At 30.6% G+C, this 14,255-nt stretch overlaps 1 protein-coding gene across 1 annotated transcript in view; it reads right to left on the bottom strand.

Moving 5' to 3' along the window:
- BRIP1 (BRCA1 interacting protein C-terminal helicase 1) overlaps positions 1-14,255 on the bottom strand; it is a 145,413-nt gene that overhangs the window by 93,116 nt on the left and 38,042 nt on the right. Inside the window, 2 exon segments of the mRNA XM_036222337.1 lie at positions 1,225-1,446; positions 6,591-6,881. Coding sequence (XP_036078230.1) covers positions 1,225-1,446; positions 6,591-6,881 — 513 coding nt within the window.

The following is a 14,255-nucleotide window of genomic DNA, read 5'->3' on the forward strand; positions in this document are numbered from 1 at the left end:
ATTCTGAGACAATAATAATATACAGAAAGCTGAAGATGATGAGCAAAAAAACCAGGAAATACACTGGGGTTTAAAGATGAATAGGATTTGGATTTGGATAGACAGAGAGTAGGGCATTTCATTATAGGTGTCATCAAAAGTAGGGATATAGGAAAGAACAAGGAATATGCAGGGACTATGAGATACCTATTAAAGGATTCAAGTTCGGAGTTTGCAGCAGAGAAGCCTCGAAAGGCAAATTCAGGTTAGACTACTGAGCATCCTGAGAGTAAACTTAAGAAATATGGACTTTACCCCATGAGCAAAGAGCAATAATAGATTTTTAAGCAGAGGAAAGATATGATAAAATATTAGAAGACTGGTCTGTCACTAAGCTGTACAGTTGCTCAGAGGAAAGAGACCTGGCTAAGAGGCAACCAAATAAGAAGTAGGACAGTAGAGTAGGAGTAGTGAACATACTGGCTGTTAATTCTGAACTAAAAGCTAATGAGAATTGTGCAGTCAGATCTAAAGAGTGAAATAACAATTGAGTATACCAAAGTTATTCACTTTTTTTTGGTCATATGTTGTAACAACTGGATGTCTCTAAGAAAAAGAAGGCAAATAAACATAAATGCTGTATCCAAAGTTCACTTCTCAAAAGCTCACAAAGAATAAATTGCATAGTGTGCATATTCTCCCAACATCAGTTTTTCAAAACAGATTTTTCAGATAAGTGTTTTAAAATAATTCTTTGTGACTATAGAAAGGTGATAGCTATAAATGGGTCTCAACTAGGGGTAATTTTGCACCACAGGGGATATTTCAAAATGTCTGGAAACATTTTTGATTGTGATAATGTGAGGGTGCTAATGGCATCTAGTGGATAAAACCAGAGATGCTGCTAAACATTCTACAATGCACAAGACAGCCCATCACAAAAAAGAATTATCCAGCCCAAAATGTCACCACTATCAAGGCTGAAAAACCCTGCTATAATCCTACTTCAGGACTAGGTCCTTAAAAGTATTTATTACTTTGGAAATTAAAAATGACAAGGTCTAAAATACAGTTTTTAATACACCTTAGAATGTTTCATTACTTTAATATGATTATACACTTACATAAATTAACTATAAAGTAAAAAATAAAGTAAAAGACATTAAAACATCTAAAAGCTTTTAAATACACCACTTACATCCCAATGAGTAGAAAAAAAGTTCTAATTTTTAAATATCTACTTACACTCTCTCTTATTTGTGCATCTAGAAGATAGTTGTAGGGACAAAATATGATGTCAGCATTTTCCATTAGTTCTCGTGCTGTGTAATATGGACATGCCTTTAGTTTTTTCCCCAAGCTGATGAGTTCTTCTATGTCCCAGGCCTTGCACATCCCTTGAAGAGTCTGTAATGTGTGTTGATCACTAATTTTATGAACACCGTGATAAAAATAACAGGATTTGCCCTGAAAACAAATATGCATAACTGAAATGTGAACCAATACTGGAACAGAAGAAATAAAACAAGTTTATCTCAGAATTTGAGGAACATCATTAAAGCCACAAGGCAAAGATTTTATAGAGGAGACAAATTACACCATACCTACAATCACAACCATTTAAAAAAAACTATATTAGTAGACTCAACAGAGCTCCAGATCGGTATAGCTCTTAGATATTCCAAATTAATTTGGTAAATATATTATTCAAATTATGTTTGTTTTGGCTTTGTTATGACTAAAGTGATATTAGGTAAAATATTTCTGGAAGGATACTAAGAGCAATGATATCACTGGTTGCATTCAAAGGTGAGGGCTGTGACTTGAGGAGAGGAGTGGAAGAAATTTTTCTGTACACATACTTTTGTATTTTTTAAATTTGAGCCATGAGACAGTATTACTTAATCAAATATAAATAAGTAAAAAGAAAGGAAGGAAGGAAGAAGGGAGAAAGGGAGAGGGGAAGGGAAGAAAGAGGAAGAGCGGGAGGAACATCCTAGGGGAAAAAATAAAATAACAGTGCTCACCATAAAGTATTTGGAAAATACAAAAGAATACCAAGAGAACCTAAATTAGCTATAATTCCTTCACACAACAAAAAATGTACTATTAACATTTTGATGTATTTCATTTCATATTTCTTCTCTTTATATATTTAGTTTATGGATATATCTTAACAATGTGACCCAATATTAAAATAATGAAAAGAAAGCAAATTTTTCCCAGGCATTGAGAATTATTAACAATCTAGCCACAATAAACACTGTTTTACAAAACTGAGATTATTTTTTTCTCTAAGCCTATTTTATTAAAACCCCTATAAAAAATATTCTCACATTACTAAGTATTTTTTCATTGTTTCTCACATATGTACACTGAATTGATATACCAGTTGATGAACCAGTTTCATTATTATTGAACAATAAGACTGTTACCAATTTTTGCTTTATAAACAATGCTGCAATAATCATTTTTATGTCCATTTCTAAATATTTTCTTAGTATACATTTTTAGAAATGGCATTATGGGATCGGAGAGTATTAAGTATTTTTAAGTTTCTAAATTTCTTTAAAATGATACCATCAATTTATCCTCTAGAAAGTGCATATCATTTTACATTACTCTTTTCCCATACCTTTATCAACACTAATATTATCTTAGCCTATTTTAAAGGTAAAAAATGGAATCTTCTTGTTTTGATTGTATTTTTTAAACTTTCTAGCAAGGTTTGGCATAATATTGTATGAAGTCTCTAACAAGTTTCAAGAGTAATTTATATCTCTTCTTTCATATATTAATTGCCCTTTGTTATTCCATTATTGGAAGTAAAAAATTCTATTAACATATACTAATGAAAAAAATGAGAAATTTGATAAAACTCAGCCCTAGCAAAGGTGTGTCATATCCCATTTAAAATGCATAAAGTTAGTATAATTAGACATTAATAAAGGACATAAGCAATTGTTAATAACTATCAAAATTTTAAGCTTCATTATGAATGTGAATATATATTACATACATATATTATAAATACTGTTTAATAGCCAAAAAACTGTAAATAAAGCAAATGTCTACCAAGAGACGATAAATTATGGTAAATTCACACAAAAAATATAGCCCTTAAAAAATGAGTTAGATTTATCTCTGTGCTATTGTGTTTAAGTTATTAAAAGAATATACACACATAAATTATAGCAAATACATATTTTAAATGTTTTGGAAGAATATACATAAAACTTTACTGTAGTTTCCTTGAAGGGTTAAGGGAGTGGGAAGAACTGAGAGATCTTCTCTTTCCATTTTAGGCCTTTCTATAATTCTGCATCTTCTAACCACGTGTATGTTATTACTTTTGTTTTTCAATCATCATTTGAGACTAAGTGGTAAAATAATGGGTTATTTTTATTTTCATTAATTCTATGTATTAATAAAAAAATTAAATGTGATTTTAAAATCTAATACTTATATTTCCCAGTTTGCTGTTCTTAACAAGTGAAAAACTATTCCATATATATGTGCTTTATATATGTATCCATATATTTTCAACTATGAACCAAAAGGCAAACATATATAAATATTTAACTAAACTATCCAAAAGGCGAACCCATGTTTTCAAAATATACATAGATCATTACATACACAAAAGTCCCTAGAAATTGCTAGAAATGGAGTAAAGCATAAAAGCTTCATAACCTTTAAAAGAATGTCAGCAAATCCAAGGACAAAGCATGATCAGCTGAGGACCACTGGTTCTTCTAAAGCTTTGTATTCAGCCATGTTAAGGGAAGCCACTTGCTGATTCTCCAAGATATTAAAAATAAAAATGTGGAAAAAGGGCTCACCCAACCTTCTTTATTTAGTCCATTTTTATTTTCACTTACTTTGTCTAACCTATACTATTCTTTTTTACCTTTCATGCTATGTAAACTTCCCCATACCATATGCCATCTTTTGTTTTTATTCCTAGTAGTATAATCCAAAGAGCAATGGCTAAGAGTCAGAAAACTTGCCTCCTTTCTTGCTAATTAGTTGTCTGATATTGGGAAAACCTCAGCCCATTTTTTTCATGTGAGGAGGCATCAAAAGAGTAGTTGAACCAGAAGTCTTTTAAGATTCCTCTGACCCATTGACTATAATTTCTAAGATTCCTTCCAGCTCTAAAATTTTATAATTTGGGGTCCAGAGACAGGTGGAGAGGTACTAAATATTTTTCATTATGAGTTTCATGTAAATTGAGTTTAATAATATATTTAGTATTTCTTCATTCCAAGTATCTTCTGTACTATTCTGAAAACTTATATTTGTACAAAATGACCACTAAGGTAGGTACCTTCTGAGTCTAAATTAGAAACTGTTAAATCTCGTCTTAACAAAAATAGATATGCTTCCATACCTAAAATAATTTTTTAGAATTATTTTTGGGCTAGTTAAGATTGTTTTTTCTTAATTGAAACAAAATTAACTTTTAACAGATAAGTGCATTGCTTTTCCAGTATAAGAACACTTCAGTAAAACAGTGAACAAAAAAACATGTGCCTTCCGATCAAGCCAAAAAATCAGAAAGTTTACACTTTAAGGGCACTTAGAATGACACTCTTGTCAGGCTGATAGCAAAACCAGAAAAGCTCATCCATTTTAGCAGTGTAACATAACCCTGAGGGGAGTCTGTCAATTGAAGCGTTATCACACTTTAAACTCTTTTACACTCAAACTGTCAGTTATCTATCATTTTGCTTTGGTGATTCAGGCATAGTAAACACAGACACCTACAGTGACTTTGTAATTGGACCTCATTACAATACCAAATTACCCTGAGGGCTTGGGAACAAGAAAAAGAATGTTCATGTATGCCTATGAGCTAAGAATTCTGAGGCAGAATTAGGTCAAGACAAATAACTACATGCAGGTATCTTCAATTATTTATACCGCTAATATTAAAAAACAAAATATTTGTTTACTTTAAAACAGAAACTAAATGCCAATGAAAATTACTTTTTACTTTTACAGGATTCAAACTCATGACAGTGAAGATCAATCAAAAAATAATCAGCACTGCAGGATTCTAGAGGATTACACAAAATAAGACTTTTTCCTTTTCTTTTAGTTGTATGAAAGACTATATGCTTTTAATGCACAGCCTTTTGACAATGAGATAATAAATAAATAATAAATTATGTTATCATTTTCCCAACAACAACTAATTAAAAAGATGGCAATGCCAGCAAGTTTTCTTGCATAGATAAAAAACAAATTTCAAGAATTTGAGGAATCCAGTAGATCAATTAGCCACTTACAGAAAGAAGTCCAATTAAGCATAAAATTTCTGCGGTTTTACCATAAGAGCCTTTTCTCAATTTTTTAACATTTGACTTTATAATATTTTTCATCTGTCCTTAAAGAGAACTTTTTAAATATGCAGAGTGAAGAGACTGCATAGTTCCTCAGTTTGTTAAAAATAACTTACACAAAAATAAATATAAATAGAATTTCAACAATAGTTTTGATTCAATAATCCATATTTTCTTCCTGGCTCTGAACAAGTTACTTAAGTTTTTCCACTGAAGTTCCTTAGTACTTATATTTCATATTTACATGTTTGAATAGCTATTGGAAGCATCTTTTGAATATCCCCAAATAAAGCTTGATAAATTTCAATCTAATAAAAAAAAGCATTGAGAAATAAAGCATAATTAAAATAACTTATTTACATTACATGGTAAGTGATACAGCAATTAAATGAAATTCTAGGGGCAATAGCTCATAGCTTTTTGTATAGAACCAACTCTGTGACAAAACACTAGTGAAAGCAAAGCAACATTTAGAATGTATTAAAATATCACTGGTCATTTCATATACTCTCAATGAATGGTTCATCGATAATTTCTGGGTATAATATCAGACTTGTAACTTCCATTTTAGAGTAAAGTAGTTATCAAACAGGTACACAGACTACTTTGACAAAAAATTATTTAAAATTCATATATAAGAAAAACTTCTCTATTTCTACATAGCCAATTCATGTATTCAAGAAAATCTAGAAAATTTTAAAACCACCAATGACATATCTTTGAAGTTAATAATTCATAATTTTTGTGAATTTTTTGGAAAGAGAAGCTTGTGTTAACCAGAATTAGGAGACAGGATAATCATTATATTTCTCATTCAATTAAAAAATATTTTAAAATTTACTTAAAGAGAGCCTAAACTATCTTCCTTTGGAATTTTTAAATACATATAAAAATATATTAACTAGATCTAATTAAACTAAATCATTTAAATACTTTTATCTTCTCATCTGACATCAACCATGTTTGACTATTTTTGGTAGAAGAACTTAGAAGTTAAGAAGACATTTGATTAAAATGGAAATTAATTTCAAGGAATTAAATATCCCCAACCTTTAGGACAAAAGCCCATACATAACTTTAAACTTAAATAAAAATTTTCTTACAGTTAAATTATTTTTCAATAAATATCAATGTGAACAACTAATTTGATTTTCATAACTTATTACTGAAATACATAAAACACAAAATGAACACATAAAAAATTAAGTAATTTAAATCTTTTTAGCCTTATTTTTTTCTCTGAAACAAAATAACTTTACTCACATTTTTTCCATCCAGCAATTCCATGCACTTTTCATTTCTATTGAAGTTACCTACTACTTCAGGATGGACACAAGTATGATCTCTGCTGGAAAGAACTGTCATTGGGACCCCTGAGTATGCTGTCCTCCGGAGCTCTCTAGTAATCTGAGCAATCTGCTTGTGTGTACGTGTCCCAAAATATATTTTTGGTATCTTGCATTTTGCCCCCTGCTCCTTCTTAATGGCATTTGAAGAATCTTGACCGTTTCTTTGTTTAGTGGAACAACAGCACCTAGAACAATGACCAGAGAGCTGTACAAAAGAAAAAAAAAAGAAGGGACGATAACTAATGGCTGGACTACCATAAAAATGTTATCAAACCTCTCACAGAATCAGAATCCATAAGTAATAAATCATAATTGCCAAATAAAGAAATTTCAAGATATCTAAAATTTTCCATTAAAGAAAAAACTACAAATTCCATTTCAAATTGGTTCTCTTTCACTCTTAAGTTATAAATGATGTTTCCATATTTGCACTGGTTTCTAACATACCACTCCAACTTTCAAATTTCAAATGTTTTAAGTACATTTTAACTTTCCTCTCATAAATTATAAAAATAATAAGGCAAAATTGAGGTCAACTTTAATTTCTGCTTAGGCTTCAAGTGAACTTGTCATATTACAGTTTAGAGTTGATAGTGCTATTTTTGTTCATAGCATAGCCCAATCAAGTATCTTATGATATATGAAAAAATTAAGAACTGTTTTAAGTATAGTTTACTATAGAATAGAAATATCAAGTTGAATCAAAAGTATCATTAAACTACAGGTAAAGAAGGAAAAACTATTGTCTAGCAAAGGTATAAAAATGAATGCAAATTATTAATATTTAATAATGAAGTCAGGCTGCTTATATGGAACAACTATGTATGAAATTCAATTATCAGTCTTAGAATGTAAAGCCATCAGTAAAATTATCATTCAGATAGCTTCTCTGGACAATTTTATTCATAATTCAGTTTCATAACTGAAATAGTTATATAAATGTCTCCTTAAACACACTATAGGGACTATCCGGAATACAGTCTAATATTTACCTGATTTTTTCTCTCCTGTTACTAAACTCTTGAAAGTAAAAGTTTAATGCTATATATTAGAACTCATGGGTTCTTAATAACTACCATCTAACACAACCTCTTTTAAGAGAAATACTGTAAAACGGTTAGTCTATAGAAGTGGTCACTGATGAGGGAAAAAGCTAAGTTGCAGAGAAGCTTAAGAGAATTTATATTGAAGAGTTTTAGTTTAGTAGAATAATTATACCACTTAACTGAGGGTTTTTTAAAAAATTATAATCAGTAAGATTAGCCTTTATAAACAAATGCTAAGCATAGCATGTTACACCACAATACTGGAGATCAAACTGTCTTTTAGCCTCAACTCAGTGGAAAAGCAAGTTCAAATTACTCCCAGTCTCACTCAACCTTGTCCACCATTAAATATTACAATACATGATAGAATGGATGTAAATGTGACCCTTCTGGAACTGTCACTCACTGGGATAAAAGGTTCACTGATGTGCCAAATAAATAGTCAGTCAAAGATAAAGTTACAGCCATGCTGGAATTGTTACATTCCCTTCTCAGGTTGCCATTAACAGCAGATTTCATTACAGAGTGCTGCCACATTAAATAGCCAGTTCCAAATATCCTGCCTTCTATATTGAATAATTACTTATTCACTGAAAGGATAAAAAGAAGAGTTATGAATGGGGCTCTTGTCAACAGTGAGGCAGGAAACAGCTGACATGTGGTTTATGTTACATATGTTGCAATATCTAACAATTTATGGTCACACAGAAAATGGGATGTAAACTATATCATGATATTTTTGACTGAATTCCTTTTTGGTATCTGCAATGATCACATTAAATAATTAATTAAAATACTAAAATAATTAAGGTAACTCTAGGTAGCAGAATTAATTTACTTTTTCATACCTTCAATTTTTTCACTCAATTATACTATTTCTCTTCCCTATGATACATTTAAATTCATTCTGAATATTAGAATGCTCGGGTCCAATGCACTGTTGTATACCATATGGATATATTAATCCAAGCATAAAACACAATAAAGTGGTCTTTTCCTAAGACTTAGAGAGATCATCTACTTTTTGATGTAACACCAACATCAATTCCACTCAAAACTTTATCACCTATCATTTAATTCCACTTTTTTCCTGACCAAAAATTCGAACGATGCAGAAAGATACAAAATAAATCAGGCCCTCCAACCAGAAATAATTCAAAATAACTTGCAGACTTTCATATATGTATAAATATACCTTCCATACAATTTTTTTTTCAAATAAAGAGATGCTATTATACAGCTTTATAATTTGTTGGTTTGTATTCAAATGTTTCAATTTTTTAAAAGGATGAATGTGGCACTAATAATTTAAATAAAGAATGTGCTTATCTTAAAATGTTATTCTAATAGGTGTACTAACAAAAACAAAAGATCAAGAACTAGTTTCAGAAAATTTTTCCCACTTCCCAATAGAGCAGTATTTAGGTACCTTAAATTTGCTTTTCATTCCATAAATGAGAAAATTATAAACTATGACTAATTTATAATAAACTTTTTTTTAAGATTTAAAGTGCTTGAAGTAATTATACCACCTATGAACTTAAGGCTGACTTCTCAAGAATATGGGTTTTCACTGGGTGGTTGGGCAAACAGAGTAGAAAAAGGAAATTAATGAAAGTCGATTCTTTTATAAAGCTATATTTAAAAGAAATTATTTCTTCAGGAGTGATCTTCTATTGAAGTTTCCATTTAATGGATTTGGTACAATCATATTTGAGGATGGAAAACGCTGAATGTGGCAATAGAACAGAGGTTTCAAAAAGACGTTTATTTAATAACAAAACAGAATTATATGTACACGAATCAGCAACTTTTAATGGTTTAAGAAAACTAGAGAAAGAATCCTGAAAATAGCAATGTGAGGATTTCATAATATCCTCCAATTTAATTAAAGGCTAACACTTTAAAAGATAGATAAGACACTTTAAGAAAGATAAAACACAGGGCTGGCTCCCCTAAACCGGTAACCTCGAAGACCTATGAGTGGTTACCCTAAGTGGGAGAATCAACATCTTTAAGAGATGGATTCTTCTCTCATAGCTAAAAAATGTCTAGAGTTCTTTCACTTCCACAAAAGACAAGAAAACCCAACCCATAGAATAGCATATATCTATTATTATTTAAAGAGAAATAGACGAAATACATGTGTGTGTGATAGCTGTATTATTTCCATAGGGAATTGTTTAAAAGTACATTTCAAATTTATAGTAGCCAAAACTGTTCTTAAAAGGTCAGCGACGAAGGAGTTTTATAGACCTATATTTAAATTTCTTGAAAGGGTGAAGAAAGATTTTAAGATTTGATCTTGAAAAAAAGGTCGAATCTTGCTTCCTTGCCAGTATTCCTTTCAAAGCCATAATTAGATGTTCAAGTAGATTAAGATACTACAACATCTACATCTGAAGTTCCATAACTTTCTCCAAACTCTCTCCATAAAAACAAAATTACTATGCCTAAGTACTCAAAAAGTAAAAATAAGCATGGTGATTAAATATGTTTATAAATAGAAAATGACAAAGGAATAGTTAGAAACTATTTCATTGCCAGAGAAGTTATTTTGCTAATTCATAAATTAGAGGAACTTCTAAAAGAAGACTATGAAATGAATTCTAAAAACAGGTATAAAGGGTATGCTTAACATGAAAAATAAGTAAAGAACTAGAGAGAAGAAGAGACCAAGAAAAACCTTATTTGTATGAAATAAGGGGAAAACTAGGCCAATAATACAGTAACTTGTACTTTTCCATAACTTTCCATATGTGCATGTATTGTCTTTCAACCACACTGTAAATTCCTTTAGGACAAAAACAGACTTACTTTTCTTTATATAACTCATTTATTGAGCATAGAGTTTTGCACATAACTATAAATTTAAATTTTTTTAATTGATAGACTATGATTGATTAATGTCCCCAAACCAACTACTGTACCTATGCACCACATTTTATTTAACAGACGATTAACTGATGTCCTAATTTGAAGTTCTTCACATATCAAAAAGTTACTTTAAAATAAAAAGGTTAGCTTTTAAAAGGAAAAGTACAGGACGATTTGTTATTTCTTAAGGCCAAAAGAAAAACTATTTGTTATACCAATATTTGGGCAACTTTAGTTTTGAGTGACAAACTCCTATCTTGATATATTCATTATTAATGATAACTATCATTTATTAAGGCTGTTCCTGGGTAAGCACTTTACATGTACTATCTCATTCATTCATTAATTCATTCAAGAAACATTAGAATTCCTGATATATCAAGCCAAGTATAAGACAATGATAATTGTCACCTTATCTCACTGACAAAGAAAGAGTGCTTCACTTTTTAATTGTTCTATAAAGTATAGTTTTTGGAGTTTTTCAATACTAGTTTTACTCATGAATTAAAGAACTGTTTAAAGTTAGTTCTCTATGTACACGATTTTCTGAATATAATTACAAACTATTCCTAAGGGTACGCTATAAAATTAACTTCATAAAAACTGTCTAACTTATTATTGGCTGACATTTAAATCAAATAATTTCTAACAAGATTCCCATTATGTTTCACAAGAAAAAAAAATTCTCAAGAGACTCTTTAGAGCAAGTGTCAACAAATTCTCTATAAAGGGCCAGAAAGGAAATATTTTAGGTTTTGCAGGCCATATGATTGCTCTCCCTATACAGGAGAATATCTTTTAGGATCCCAATGTAGAGAAGAATTTCTTTAAAAATACAACAAAAGCACGATGACAAAAAAAAAAAAAACCTCATTAAAATGTCAAATTTCTATTTAAAAAGACACTCTTCTTTAAAAAAAAAAAAGAACAGTAAAAATAAGGTATGAACTAAGATGATATCTGCAATGCATAAAAGCAACTGAAGATGAGTAAACATAACATATAAAAAATTCCAAAAAATCAATTTTAAAAAGACGAACCCAGTAGATGGCCAAGAACAAGAAATCATAGGGAAAAAAAGCTGAAAGGCCGATAAACCACTGCTCAAACTAATGTTCAACCTCATAACTAATTAGGAAAATACAAATTAAAGCCATAATTAGATTCCATTTCACATCCACCCGTTTGTTAGAAAGCACATGAAGAAACAATCATAATTGCTGGTCTATGTATAAATTGGCACTCATTTTGGAAAGCAAACTGATGATTTAGTGAAATTCAAAGATACATAAATCCTCTGACCGAGCATGACACTGTTAGGTATATGTGCTAGAGAAACCGTACATTAAGACAGATATAATAGTGATATTCTTTGCATCACTGTTTTTATAGTGAGGAAAACAAGCTAAGTGCATCAAAAGAAGAATGGGTAAATAAATGTGGGGTTTTTCAATCAATGGAAAATATACATAATGAAAAAATATAAACCAGAATTGCAAGTATCAGCGTAATAAAATATCAAAAAACGTTAAGTAGGCAGAGTATAACTTAAATAAAATATTATTCTTCCCATAAAATTCCAAACAAATTGATGATAGGAATAAAAACATAAAAACTGTAAGTAAAGAATTAGGAATCCTCACCATTGTAGATAAATCTTAGAGCTAAGAATTATGGTAGAGAATATACCTGAAAAATGCTAAAAGTACTGCAAAGGAAGCATAGCACAACAAATATACACTATTATGGTTACTCTTCAGCTGCTTAATGCTTAGCAGAATACCTTCCTGACCAAAAGTTTTCAACCAAATTTATTTGGAAATAAGTTCTTAAATTAGAGTCTATGGACTGTTACTGAGGGTTTGAGATCACTCAGAAACTAAAGACACAAGTTTGCATGCATTTGTAGACAGTGAGTATGTAACACTCATCAGGTACTCAAAGAAGATTGTGACTTATTTTGGTGAGGGCTTTACTCCAAGATTTATGTCTGATTTTATATTGAAATCAAATGGAAACAGCATTTTCTTTACAAATTATTCTGTAAAGGAATAAACAAGATGATAGTCCAAAGAAATATTAACATAATTCTAAAACAGTTTATTAGTATTAGTTTCTAATTCCATTTTACAGATGAAAAAAGAAAATTCTAAAAAGTTTGTCAAGTCACTACAAAATATGTGATAAATTTGTGGAGAAGTTGTAATTCATAATCTTAAATCTTAAAGCTTTAGAAGGATCATTTTCATCTACCATTTAACTTGGAGAAAAAAACAAAATGCTGCCTTTTTTATTTCAAAAAGTCGTACACATAAAGAGGTAGTGGTAAAAAGCCAATGGACGTAGAATTATATTACAATCTTTGAGGCATAAAGAACTGGGTTTATTGTTAATCTTTATCAACCATTTGTTGTTGTCCAAGCCATCTAAACAGGTACCGAATGCCTGTTGTGCAAAATCTCACAGAAGCACACACCTTAGTAAGATAGCAAAAGTGACATAACTATACCTTTTCAACTATTCTTTAAAAAAAAATTCAAACAGTAGTAGTACTCTATTGCTAGTTTCATGATTAAACTGCACAAAGCAGCTGTTTATCCACTCACAGCAACCAGCAGGTGAACCTGATTCAATATTTATCACAGGCTTTCACAGATCACTGCTAACCAAGCAAACGTTTTAATTAAGCTGGAACTTGCTTCAAAGAGCTCATTCAAGATGTCAATCAGCAGGTAAGAGATCAGATACAGTGTCAGGTGAGAGTGTGTAATACAAATCCACAACTTTCTTCATCCCATCGCTGTAAATTAGCCTGCTCTAAAGTTCAGAGTCTGATTGTAACAGACTGCCAGTCTCCTGGAATGTGTAACTGAAGTCACTCAAATTCTATTGTGAAGGTTGTAAGCAATATGTTAAACTGCAATGGGCTAGCACATTAAGACAGATCCTTTTCACGGTTGTTTTTTGATACCATAAGTGTTTGTTACCCTACTCTCCACTTACTGTTTACTTTCTTGCCTAGTGTAAATGGGAATTCCTTAACACAGTTGCCCCAGTTTTTAAAAAGTTTATGTTTTAGTAAAATTAATCAAGACCCAAAGTGATATAATTTTTATCTAAGTTAATGCTTGAACAATCTAATTATCTAAAAATTCTCAGTCTAAGATCAAATATATAAAAATGTCCAACCTACTATCACTCAGTAAAATTCCTCTGAACTGACAGTACTTTACAAAGATGTGACTATAGAGAATGAATCCAAAGCTATAGTGATGAGTCACACCAACCAACCTCATAAGAAATAAAAAGAAGAATCAAAGGAGAGACAGAAAAAGGCAAGCTCTTCCTTAGAGAAGAGTGCCAGCGAAAAATTTTAAATAAAATGATAGAATTTTTAAAAACTTCATTTTGCAACTACCATGCAATAATTAATTCCTGCAAGCTACCTAAATGGATGCTAAAATTATTGGCTGAAAAGTTGTTAGGAAACAAGATATTCAGAGTCTCCAAGTGCCATCCTACAGAATACTTACTTACTGATTACAAAAGGAAAATGTGCCTTTATAAGGGAGAGACCTGGGGGTCACCACTTAAACAAAGTGGTCAAACTTGTCATCATTAATAGTGAGACAAACTGGCATTATGTGCTTTTTGCT

This window comes from Rousettus aegyptiacus, unplaced genomic scaffold (assembly GCF_014176215.1).
Source record: "Rousettus aegyptiacus isolate mRouAeg1 unplaced genomic scaffold, mRouAeg1.p scaffold_m13_p_6, whole genome shotgun sequence".
Classification (NCBI taxonomy): Eukaryota; Metazoa; Chordata; class Mammalia; order Chiroptera; family Pteropodidae; genus Rousettus; species Rousettus aegyptiacus.